The 13570-nt window shown below is 41.9% G+C and overlaps 1 protein-coding gene across 2 annotated transcripts in view; it reads right to left on the bottom strand.

Annotated features, from left to right (window-relative positions):
• Nucleotides 1-5885: 5885 nt before the first annotated feature.
• The window catches only part of LOC123749013 (nephrin), a 129568-nt gene continuing 121883 nt past the window's right edge, over nucleotides 5886-13570 (bottom strand). For both annotated transcript variants that reach the window (XM_069330003.1, XM_069330004.1), the window contains 3 exons: nucleotides 11168-11310; nucleotides 8282-8745; nucleotides 5886-8097 (listed from right to left, as the gene is read on the bottom strand). In XM_069330003.1, coding sequence (XP_069186104.1) covers nucleotides 7009-8097; nucleotides 8282-8745; nucleotides 11168-11310 — 1696 coding nt within the window. In that variant the 3' untranslated portion in view covers nucleotides 5886-7008. The remainder of the gene's footprint in view (nucleotides 8098-8281; nucleotides 8746-11167; nucleotides 11311-13570) is intronic.

Below are 13570 nucleotides of genomic sequence, written 5' to 3'. Positions count from 1 at the left end.
AATAAACAATGTATCTTGTGGAAATAACAGTGAATGCAATCTACGAAGAACAACTGTCAACTGTACATTATTTGTCAACAGCGGATCTATATGTGCCTGAACAAAATTAGATTATATGTAAATCTTTGTCAAACGTCTAACGCACACATAAATACAAACTGGAACGCTATTTACTTATTTATTTATGTATTTATTATTTTATTAATTTATTTATATACAAGAAGGTACATTGGGTTTATGAGAGTACATAGCATTGACTTTTTACTTTCTTGTAAAGCTAGTGTAACTCTCACAGTAATTTGTAATGTACGGAAGACTGAGGATGACGAGACGGTGGAGTCGTTGTTCGTATGAGACTCGGTTCATGAAGGTTTTCCCGACAACGACTTGCCTGAAATAACGTCAGTACTTGGCGATCTTTGGTAGTGTCTGGGTGATTACTGTGAACTCTGTAGACACAGTTTCGTATTTGGCAACGAAGACTGATGACTTGTTGCGTGAAAAGAGGACTGGAAAAAAATGTCATATGGAAAGAATGTGAGTGTTAAAAGATTCGTTGTTGATGATCAAATATTTTATGGTTCTTCATTCGATGCTCCTGCTGTCGTAGCCTCAGATTCAACAATAACACCACCACCATCGTTCTGGAGCCTCGAACCGCCGTGTTGAATGTGCTCAAACATTCTAATTTGCCGACTTCCCTTACCTACATTAGTCTATCGACCAGAGGCTGCTTACCTTGGAGACCGGCTGCGGATATGGGTACGCACTGGCCCGAAACTAGGCGTTGCGGGCATGTGCAGGTAAGCAATATTTCTACATGAAACTCTGAGCCAGGATGGTTATGTGCATGTGGCCCGACCTCATAATACAATAGTCAAATGCTCGTTAATCTAGCCGCCAAACTCATTTCCCTGTTCATCAATATTTACACATCACTTACAACTCATCACATTCAAGCTTTTCTTAGCAAGTGTAAATGCAAATAACTTCCAACATAATCAAAATACCTAGGCTTATTTTATACAAAATTATAATTAATTTAACTAATATATATATATATATATATATATATATATATATATATATATATATATATATATATATATATATATATATATATATATATATATATATATATATATATATATATATATATATATATATAATATCCACGCTGTAGAGGACGGGCTGTCACAACATGAACACAATGAAGGTATTTTGAAGCAACACAAGGATCAATTTATCTGACATTCCAAATGACGGTCCAACATTCTAACAATGTTGTTTATATATTTCGTAACGATTTAACACGTGGCACAAGTGTTAAGGGAAGCATACATAGCTTAAGTAAATGTTAAGTCAATTTGAGCTCTTTAATTGCGTTTGAATTCGGAATAAATTATTAGTCTCTGATCGTGAGCTATGTCTTGGCTTTGTGTGATATTCTCGTTTTCTTTTAACAGCACTGAAATAATTTCCGGGGAATGGAGGGGGGAAACATATACATATTTCTCTCTCACACACACACACACACATTAGTGCATGTGTACGTTTATATAATACAGTGTTCTATAAGCAACATGTAAGATAACATGGCTGAGAACATATTTGTGAAGGGAGATAAGGTAACCTAGGAACTGGTCCAAATAAACATTGCTCGTTGGTAAGGTAAACTCACCCCATGTTTATTTTTCCTTTGTATGTGTTTGTATAATTGATTTCAATGAATACAGAGGGAAAATTATGCGTACGTTTTATTGACCTTATTATAATTTGTCTCCTGCTTAGACAAAATATATAATGTAGATAGTTGTTTTAATAGTACTAGTAAAGTTCTTTCTAAATATGAGTTACTGTTTTATTTAATAATTATTAATTAGTGTAATAATAATAGTTTATTTAAAGAGGTTATAACTTTAAAGGTATAGAGTTATACCGCTTAGATACATAGCAATATTATATAACATAATACCCTTAGTGGTATAGCCCCGCTTCCCGGTGTTAATACAATGGGAGTATACCTTAAGAACAAATCCACAAGGGCCGTGACGAGGATTCGAACCTACGTCCGAGATCATCCCAGACACTGCCTTTATCGACTTAACTACGACATGGTCAAAAAGAGTCGAAATCGAAGTTCTACTGAACTTACTGGATCCTGCAGCCTCTCCGAGACACAAACCAGGGTTTTACACAACTCCCCCCATGCACTCGAGCTATGTCAATAGGCCGTTCTCCCTCTTCGCCCTTACTTCATTACACACACAAATCACAATAGCGTGATGCATCAAACGAACAAATCCACAGAGGCCGTGACGAGGATTCGAACCTACGTCTTTAAGGTAAGAGTATACCTTAGTCCTAGACTATGCTGAAGACTAAATATACTTACTGGTTGTTCAGTAAACTGTTCTCATGACCTTAATACATCCTTGTTGTTGATAGTTCCGAAGCCTAACCCCGAATTCAAAATAATTATTTATACCAAAAGTCTACATCGTATTGCACTTAAATAAATATGCATGGCACAGCACAGCAATATCTGCAACAAGGCTGTTAAACACGCGAAGCGATTCAGCTAGTTGCGTTATTACCAACTTTTATCAAATATTTTCCGAGTTGCAAAACACTGACGAATATATTTCAGCAATTTTAGAAAGTATTTTGAATTCGGGATTTATTCAGCAATTTAAAAGTATAACATAAAGTCGAACAAACTGCAGAAATTCCACTAAGGAAGTAGAGACACTCTGGAAATCCTCCACAGGTAATGATGGAAATGCCGTGCTAATAGAGGTTTTAAATCCGGTTAGGGTGACCGGATATAAATATTCACCTGATATTAGACCCAGACTTAATGACCGCGGTATGACATAGTTTGTGAAGAATCTTGGTGATTCGAACACAAAAGTCATGTTGTATCTCAGGATAATTTTATAGAACGCCGAGTAAATGGATCCTGAGCCACGCAAGGAGCTGAGTAAATGGTTCATGAGTAATACAAGGCGAAAAGGTAAGGTTTCCTGAGCCGCGTATAAGGCGTTGAACAAAGGGTTTCCTGAGCCGCGTATAAGGCGTTGAACAAAGGGTTTCGAAACCATATGAGGCGCTAAATAAATGGCTCCTGAGCCAAGCAAGGCCCCGAGTGAATGTTTCCAGAGTCATACGACGCTTTGATCAAAGAGTTATTGAGCCACGCCAAGCGTATTAATCCCATTGTGTCTATAGTCGTCATTGTGATTTCAATAAATCCAGGAAATTTCTTAATAATACCTTAACTGAATTATCTAATATGTATACATTGAAAATATGTATATATCTAACATGTATATAAAAATGATCTAATATGTATTTTGCTGTTAGCAATTAGTATGCCGAGGAAAGCAGTTGATAGTTGTTAAGGTCGACATATAATTTCACAATTAAAAGACTTCCGCAGACTTTCATCATCAATCAATCAATAACCATCAATCATCAATATTTAGATGCAGGGCTGATACTTCTTAAGTCTTCTAGGTTGATGTACCTAAAAGAGTGCTTGATGACTTTAACTTTAGAATATTTTATATTTGGTATTGATACCACAGGTGTTGGTATTATTGATACAGGTTTGAAGACCAAGTGGAGTAACGCGGGGATTCGAACTCTCGACCTGGGTATTCCCAAGCCGCGCACCTTACCTCTGAACCTCGACATGGTTTAAGTTATACAACCTGGGATTTCACTGAATCCACAGGGCGTCCGGAGGCCCCTATTGAAGCCAGTCCTACTGAAACCGGTCCTACTAAAGCCAGTCTAAGCGTTACACATCTCTCCCCATAAGCTCTCTGGTATAGGTAATGGCGTTCCCCCATATTCTCCAGCTTCAAATGCACCAGAACATCACACTAGCGTGGTGTGTGTGTGTGTGTCAATCAGGTTAGGGGGGCGATTTCCTTGTGTATTTGATACTGGAGTGTAGGGTGAGGAATTCCATCTTGCCTGTGATACCTTATCAAAAAGCGTTCGTGATGTCCGTGTACACTATCCAACCGCTTGAATGGGTCCGTACAGACACGGTCTCGCTTCTTGCAGGTCGGCGTTCAATCCCCGACGGTTCACGTGATTCAGTACAGTTCCTTCCCTGCGTCCTGTTTTAGCTATACTTGTTCTCATATCCCTTTCAAATGGTACATAAGAGGTTATTGGTATATATGTGTATTCTCTCCTGATAATTTCCTTACCTTACAGCTAATGGGAATTCTTTGCTTAAATGTCCGGAAACGCTGCCCGAAACGCAGTGCGTATTTGTGGCTCTAGGCATAGTATACACTATACACATAGTATACACTATACAGATAGTATACACTAGCTCTGTCTAGAAAGCCAACATTCTGCTTGAAACTCATTTTGTACCTATGAACTTTTACCTGAATAAACTATTATTATTATTATTATTATTATTATTATTATTATTATTATTATTATTATTTTTAATATTATTATTATTATTATTATTATTATTATTATTATTATTATTATTAAATAGTTACCGTTTCCAAAACTGTTAACATATTAAACAGTCAGGATTTATTTGTTACAAAACCATATATTGTTGCTTTTTTGCAAGCGTGTGCGCTGTGACATGATGAATGTCACTCCCTCAAGAGTCTCTCTCTCTGAGTTTATACAGATGTGAGAGGCTGCGTGGGCTGGCTGTTGGTCTCTAGTTTCCTGCTCGACTATTTCTACCTTTTTTTTTTTAACTATATAGGGAGTGACATTTGCATGTTTCCAATCTAGGAGGAAGGGAAGGGACGTTTCCTTGCTCTAGGGGGATTTCAGTGAATGTGAGGCTAACGTTGCTATCACTTTTACTGAACTCAATTGACTCTCTCTCTCTTGTACAACTTGTATTTCCTGACATTCAGAAGTACACTAAAACCTTAAGTCACATATTTTCTCTGTGGAGACAGAGAGAGAAAAACAGGCGAAAATCCAGTTACAGAAATAATGGGATATTGACAGGTACACTCAGACATGAGGACCAGACCTCGTAGCCTCGTAGCCTGGTGGATAGCGCGTAGGACTCGTAATTCTGTGGCGCGAGTTCGATTCCCGCACGAGGCAGAAACAAATGGGCAAAGTTTCTTTCACCCTGAATGCCCCTGTTACCTAGCAGTAAATAGGTACCTGGGAGTTAGTCAGCTGTCACGGGCTGCTTCCTGGGGGTGGAGGCCTGGTCGAGGACCGGGCCGCGGGGACACTAAAGCCCCGAAATCATCTCAAGATAACCTCAAGATAACCTCAAGACCACACACTAGAAGGTGAAGAGACGACGATGTTTCGGTCTGTCCTGGACCATTCACAATCGACTTGAGAATGGTCCAGGACGGACCGAAACGTCGTCGTCCCTTCACCTTCTAGTGTGTGGTCTGGTCAACATACTTCAGACACGTTATTGTGACTCATCGCCTGCACTTCAGACATGAGTATTGACAGTCCATATTTGAATAAACAGATGCATTAAGGAATATAGACAGATGCCAACACACAGGCGTGACTGATATAGCTAAACTTGTACTATATAGAGACGTATAGACATACCGACGGCATAGCCAGATATGCAGAAATTGACTAGCAGACAGACAGACACTCAGACAGTGCCTGGTGCTCAGACATAGACGCAAACGACGGGACAATAAACATCAAACAAACAAACAAATCATAACAAGCACACAACCTAGACAAATTAGACCGACATAAAAACATAGAACAAATGAAACTAACAAATCAAAGAGGGACATGCATTAACATTCACAAAAACACAAGAAATCGATGAACAGCAGTTCAGGGAAGCGAAGAACACGCGATAACACAGTATGTTAATGAAATAACATTACTTTCATTATAAATTATATATTTATTATGCATATGAGAAATGTATTGGCATTGTACACGATGGAAGATTCAATACTGGTCATTCATTGTATTTTATAATGACAAATGTATTGAGGTATGTGTGAGAGTTGACACACACACACACACGCACACACACACACACACACACACAGACACACGAATGAAAGATCATGGCACATGTGGACACATGATAACATGTATGTGAGTGTGTATGTATCTGTGTGTGTGTGTGTGTGTGTGTGTGTGTGTGTTTGTGTATGTATCTGTGTGTGTGTGTGTGTGTGTGTGTGTGTGTGTGTGTGTGTGTGTGTGTGTGTGTGTGTGTGTGTGTGTGTATGTGTGTGTGTGTGTGTGTGTGTGTATGTGTGTGTGTGTGTGTGTGTGTGTGTGTGTGTGTGTGTGTGTATGCGCTTCTGTGTTTGTCGTGTACATACATACAGTCAAACATTTAATTAAACTAAACAATATAATAGAGACCTGGAGGTAGCTCAACGTAATAAACCCATTATACATTTTTCATAATAAAAAAATATTATCTCATTCATTTCTTCATAACATTACACGAATACAAAAACAACACACTTATATGAAAACAATATATATATATATATATATATATATATATATATATATATATATATATATATATGTATGACTCTGAACTTGACAGGTTATCCCTGTAACTTATGACAGACACTTAAAGGAAAATGGACATGCAAGTACGAAGCCATGGTTCACCGGCTGACGAGTCAATTAAACTGTACCTGGTAGGATACCTGCCTGTTAACACATACACCTGGATTGGAAGTTTGTGAGTAAATAACTGAGGTTATGTATATATAAAAAAAAAAGCTCTTTGGCAGAGGTCAGAGTTGCTAAATCCCCTGAGGTCTCCAACACAATTATAGGCTGTAATTAGTGATACAAAATAATGCTCGTTATAACCCACTTCAGGTGGGGGTTACATTGCTTAATTAATAATTTTGTTTATGGATGAGGTGAAATGGAACTTTTCATTCTCTTGCGGCGGGACAGCTGGAGTTCTGTCGGTGGGAATGGTGAGAGTCACACAGAAGGTGCAGGAAGGTCGTCAGTAGGCCGGGGTCATACGGAACTCTCCCTCCTGCACACGTCTGGGTTGGGCGGGGTGTGGAAAGTGCGCTTTCCTGCCGGACTGACAACGGTCTGACCTTCTTCAGACCGGCTGTACAAGGCCGCGACGGAGGGAGGAAGGTTCGACGGGTGTTCCAAGACCCCGTCCTTCCTCGCCATGGCTTTTCTCAAGGCCTTCGTCCTGCTGTTTTTGGCCGCGGCCTTAGGGAGAGTCACGGGTTTGGTGGGCAGTGCCTGGCTCTCACAGGAGTCCGAAACTTTGACACTAGGAAACACTGGCGCACAATGTCTGCTGCCACCTTTCATACTCTTTCCCTCTGAAGTTCTGGTTACTAACATAATTTCCCCGTGTTCCCCCTCCACTAGAGTAACAGACTTCCCTCTATCTGATCGCTCTTTCATTCTGTGTTTACTTTGGTCTTGCACGGGGAAGTCTTTGGATACATGCACACACTGTAAGTCTTTGGCCGATACTGGGCGCACTTTTTGGCTAGTCTTTTTAGGCTGTGAGCGATTGGCTGCCTCTCTCGATCTCCGTTCGAGGCTGGTGTGTGACTTCTGAGCCTCTCCTGGCGAAATAGGGAGGCATATCACTTCTCTTTGCGTCGTGGGAGGTTTCGAACCCCAGGTATCTTCAGCTGTCAATTCTCCGACCGTAGACGGCACTCGAACATCTGAAGGGGAAGCTCTCGCAGTCCGAACCTCCCCGGAAGACGCAGGAACCAATTTCAGCTCCCTGCAGGAAGCTGGCTTATGACGCAACTCCGCAGCCGAGAGGGGAGATGCCTTATAATCTCTGGAGACAAATGGCTTTAGTCGTATTTCTACGGGTGATGATTTCTTGGAATGGAGGTCTGAAGGCAAGGGTTTGGCCCTGAGGTCCAGATGTGCAGCGGAGCCCAGACGCATTTCTGCGTCTGGTGACGTCTGCGAGTACGTGACGTAGGCTCGACCGCTATCGGGATGCTGTCGGATAACCGCCTCGACCTGATCGTCTGACATGAGTTCCCTCAGTTCTGAGTCAGACTCCGACTCTGACACTCCGGAGTCCTCGCTCTGAGTGTCAGTAACTGCATCATCCTAACAAGGGGGAGAGAGAGGCTTCAGTCAGTACATAGATAATGTTCTCAGTTAATATGGCTCAGAAAAATTTAAACAAAAATTGTATTAATTACATATCAACAAAAGAACATTTAATATGTCATATATACATTTGAGAATAAGACGGAGAATGTGATGCTAGAAGGAAGAGTTAGGAGCTCACCTGTCTGTTGTGGCTGGCATGGGACATGGCGTGGTGGTGGTGGTGGTGGTGGTCTCTACCGAGCCGCCGGTGTCCGCAAGAGCAGATATCGCTGTCTTCCTGTCCCTCGCAAGCCCGGTGTATGTACGGGCACGACTCCCGCGGCGTCTGCGACTCCGAATCATCGTCATCATCGTCGTCGTGCAGTCGATGGTGTTCGTACGAGCGTTCGTCGTCTTGGTCGTCGTCCTGCGGGATGACATCGAGGCTCGGAGGGCGTCTTTGGATCGAAGCCACGACGTCAGGGTCGAAGCCCTCGCCCATCGTGGGCGTTAACGGCACTTCGATGGAGACCTTCTGCGGGCGTCGGCGGGTCCTCACCTTCTTGGCGACGACCACGCCCACTATCAGCAGCAGCAGCAGCACGCCCACCAGCCCCAGGGCGGCTCCCAGGATGGGCGGGATGTCCACAACGCCCGCGGCATCTGATGAAAAGCCATTTTCCTTATTTGTGTATTTAGAGAAAACGGAGCTAATTTGAGCATATTTTCATGAACATTTTATTAATATAACTTTAATAATTTTATTCCATGTTTTTTTTTTCATTCCTTGATTGGATTGCTTATTATATATTTATTTTACTCATAATATTTACATTACATATGATCTACTAGTGAAAATGCTTAATTCTTTTTTAAATTTTATATTTTATCTAATTTAATACTTTAATTTGATTTTAATGTGTTTAAAAGAAATTTTTGTATATCGTTTCATTATATTGATATAATAGAGAGAGAAAGGAACACAAAGAGAAACATAGAGAGAGAAAGTTAGAGAAAGAGACAGAGACAGATAATTTACTGCGTGAAAAATACAGGATGAAAAGATTATCAACAAAATTGAGTTGAGTGGAGTGTCAGTTGTGGAGTGTCAGTTGTGGCGTGTCAGTTGTGGAGTGTCAGTTGTGGCGTGTCAGTTGTGGAGTGTCAGTTGTGGAGTGTCAGTTGTGGAGTGTCAGTTGTGGAGCGTCAGTTGTGGAGTGTCAGTTGTGGAGTGTCAGTTGTGGAGTGTCAGTTGTGGAGTGTCAGTTGTGGAGTGTCAGTTGTGGAGTGTCAGTTGTGGAGTGTCAGTTGTGGAGTGTCAGTTGTGGAGCGTCAGTTGTGGAGTGTCAGTTGTGGAGCGTCAGTTGTGGAGCATCAGTTGTGGAGTGTCAGTTGTGGAGTGTCAGTTGTGGAGTGTCAGTTGTGGAGCGTCAGTTGTGGAGTGTCAGTTGTGGAGCGTCAGTTGTGGAGTGTCAGTTGTAAAGGGTTATAGAGCTGTTGAAGTCAGGTGTGGAATGAGGAGCATACTTTAGGACAGGAATTGGTAAACATACAAGGACACCTTTTCCCAGCGGTCTTCAGCGGTCTCCAGCGGTCCCCAGCGGTCCCCGGCGGTCCCCCAGCGGCCACCAGCGGTGTCTATCACGGTGGTAATTAAACCATAACAAGAGATATGACTTGCAAATGTGGGGAACAAATATCTTGTGTGATTTTCGATTAAGCGAACAGGTCACACTCGTGTATTTTGAGCGCATTTGCACGTTGGCGGGGCTGTATTTACTATTTGTCTTGTGCAGGATCGAGGTATTAGCTCTTGGACTCCGTCTTTCTAACCGTCGGTTCTCTAATGTACTGACTCGACACGACTTTTTTTCTCTATCGTATCTACAGTTGAAACTGTGTGTGTGTGTGTGTGTGTGTGTGTGTGTGTGAGAGAGAGAGTGTGTGCGTGTGCGCGCGAATTTTTCCACTTCACGAAATAACTATATATCTAACCCTCCCTTTCTCCTCCGTTTTCTTTAACCCTTCCCTTTCCAACAAAGCCAAATTGCCTTTTATGAGTCTTGTACGGTCAATTAATGATCGTAGCGTATTATCCTCATTAGCGCTAATTACCAATTACCAGCCAGTGGGGCTTATCGGGGAATTTCAAATCTCTGAACCCCTGGTTTCAGGAACGATCAAAGTCGTCATAAGAGTGAAATAACATCGTTATCTCCTCCATTTATTCATAAACAAGTTCATGACGCTAGGAGAACAACGCTCTCAAGTCAGGAGAACAAGCTCTCAGGTCAGGAGAACAACGCTCTCAAGTCTGGAGAACAAGCTCTAAAGTCAGGAGAACAAGCTCTCAAGTCTGGAGAACAAGCTCTCAAGTCAGGAGAACAAGCTCTCAAGTCAGGAGAACAAGCTCTTAAGTCAGGAGAACAAGCTATCAAGTAAGGAGAACAAGCTCTCAGGTCAGGAGAACAACGCTCTCAAGTCTGGAGAACAAGCTCTCAAGTCAGGAGAACAAGCTCTCAAGTTAGGAGAACAAGCTCTCAAGACAGGAGAACAAGCTCTCAAGTCTGGAGAACAAGCTCTCAAGTCAGGAGAACAAGCTCTCAAGTCAGGAGAACAAGCTCTTAAGTCAGGAGAACAAGCTATCAAGTGAGGAGAACAAGCTCTCTAGTTAGGATAACAAGCTCTCAAGTCAGGAGAACAAGCTCTCAAGTCAGAAGAACAAGCTCTCAAGTCAGGAGAACAAGCTCTAAAGTCAGGAGAACAAGCTCTTAAGTCAGGAGAACAAGCTATCAAGTGAGGAGAACAAGCTCTCTAGTTAGGATAACAAGCTCTCAAGTCAGGAGAACAAGCTCTCAAGTCAGGAGAACAAGCTCTCAAGTCAGGAGAACAAGCTCTCAAGTCAGGAGAACAAGCTCTCAAACCAGGAGAACAAGCTCTCAAACCAGGAGAACAAGCTATCAAGTCAGAACAAATATATAAATCACCGGAATAAAAGGGTTATGGCCTTCGGAGCCCGTCCGAAACAAGTTCGGAACTGTCTCGAACGGGTGTCAAAGGTCAACTGGGTCATATCTGGCCTTACCAGGAGCCGCATGCTGTTGGGCGCTGGTCGTGTGTACCTCCATCACTAGCTGGTCGCTCCTACCGCGGGCGTTGTGGGCGGATACCCTCAGAGACACGCCCACGCCCGCCCGCAGATCAGTCACCACCCACTCCGGGTACTCGCTGCGGGCAAGGGGGACCATCAGATTAAATATTTTGGGGTGAGACATTTAGTTAAGTAATATAGTACTATGGGAAATTTAACTACAGAGCAAAGAGGTGTTCAAATTTTAATTACAGAGCAAAGAGGTGTTCAAAATTAATTTATAGAGCAAAGAGGTGTTCAAAATTAATTTATAGAGCAAAGAGGTGTTCAAAATTAATTTATAGAGCATTGAGGTGTTCAAAATTAATTTATAGAGCATTGGGGTGTTCAAAATTAATTTATAGAGCACTGAGGTGTTCAAAATTAATTTATAGAGCATTGGGGTGTTCAAAATTAATTTATAGAGCACTGAGGTGTTCAAAATTAATTTATAGAGCATTGGGGTGTTCAAAATTAATTTATAGAGCATTGGGGTGTTCAAAATTAATTTATAGAGCAAAGAGGTGTTCAAAATTAATTTATAGAGCATTGGGGTGTTCAAAATTAATTTATAGAGCATTGGGGTGTTCAAAATTAAATTACAGAGCAAAGAGGTGCTCAAAATTTATTTATAGAGCAGTGAGGTGTTCAAAATTAGACTACAGAACATGGAACTGTTCAAAATAAACCTACATAATATGGAACTACACAAAAAACTATTCAGAACACACAACATCATATTATGGAGATGCCCTAAATTGCCCTAAATTGAATTGCCCTAAATAAATAAATAAAAATTCTGAAATTTTTTCTTAAAAAAATTTCTGAAAATTATAAAAGGAAAAAAAATAAAAAATTCTACAAAAAAATATTTCAGCTATAAATGAATCTACAAAAAAAGCCAGACAGTGAACATTCATTAACGACTTTGTTACAGTGAATAACTTTGACAGGAGGCCTGGTCGACGACCGGGCCGCGGGGACACTAAGCCCCGGAAGCACCTCAAGGTAGACAGTGCACCAGTGAATGTCGACATAAATCCATATTTTACTACATCATTTTTATACTTTCTATTTCTTTAAAATTGTCAATGCCGTCAAAAAAAATTAACCCCCCCAAAAAAATCTATCATTATACATTATTGAAGCAATTTTTTTATTTTAAAATAAAATATAATCCTTCAGCTGACAAGTCTACAATTTAATATTTTACTTAAAACAAGTAAAAAACTTTATGTATTAGCTAATAAAAAGGAACAAAAATGTATAATTGCGACAATAAAAAGTATACATGGTTATAAAAATTATACGGAAAAAGGTATAATTACTGAATTAAACAAAAATGTTAATATTTCTGAAAATGTCCAAAACGGCAAAGAAAGTTTACCCCGCGTCTAAAAACCTCAACTTTACTCCCCCACAGGAAAGAAACTCTAGCCATTCAGAGGAAATTAAATGCTTCTGTATTTTTTCCCGGCGCCTCAAAATGCGACTCATTAGGTCAGCGTAAAGAGGTGATTATTGGAGGCAGTAGACTAGGAGGAATATTATTTGTCTTGGTGGTGGTGGAGCAGTGTTGGGGAGAGTAGTGGTGGTGGTGGTGGAGCAGTGTTGGGGAGAGTAGTGGTGGTGGTGGTGGAGCAGTGTTGGGGAGAGTAGTGGTGGTGGTGGAGCAGTGTTGGGGAGAGTAGTGGTGGTGGTGGTGGAGCAGTGTTGGGGAGAGTAGTGGTGGTGGTGGTGGAGCAGTGTTGGGGAGGAGAGTAGTGGTGGTGGTGGAGCAGTGTTGGGGAGAGTATAGTGGTGGTGGTGGAGCAGTGTTGGGGAGAGTAGTGGTGGTGGTGGAGCAGTGTTGGGGAGAGTAGTGGTGGTGGTGGAGCAGTGTTGGGGAGAGTAGTGGTGGTGGTGGAGCAGTGTTGGGGAGAGTAGTGGTGGTGGTGGTGGAGCAGTGTTGGGGAGGAGAGTAGTGGTGGTGGTGGTGGAGCAGTGTTGGGGAGAGTAGTGGTGGTGGTGGTGGAGCAGTGTTGGGGAGAGTAGTGGTGGTGGTGGTGGAGCAGAGTTGGGGAGAGTAGTGGTGGTGGTGGTGGTGGTGGAGCAGTGTTGGGGAGAGTAGTGGTGGTGGTGGTGGTGGAGCAGTGTTGGGGAGAGTAGTGGTGGTGGTGGAGCAGTGTTGGGGAGGAGAGTAGTGGTGGTGGTGGTGGAGCAGTGTTGGGGAGAGTAGTGGTGGTGGTGGTGGAGCAGTGTTGGGGAGGAGAGTAGTGGTGGTGGTGGAGCAGTGTTGGGGAGAGTAGTGGTGGTGGTGGTGGTGGAACAGTGTTGGGGAGAGTAGTGGTGATGGTGGTGGAGCAGTGTTGGGGAGAG

This window comes from Procambarus clarkii, chromosome 23, assembly GCF_040958095.1.
Source record: "Procambarus clarkii isolate CNS0578487 chromosome 23, FALCON_Pclarkii_2.0, whole genome shotgun sequence".
In the NCBI taxonomy this organism is placed as follows: Eukaryota; Metazoa; Arthropoda; class Malacostraca; order Decapoda; family Cambaridae; genus Procambarus; species Procambarus clarkii.
This window is presented reverse-complemented; position numbering and strand designations above follow the sequence as displayed.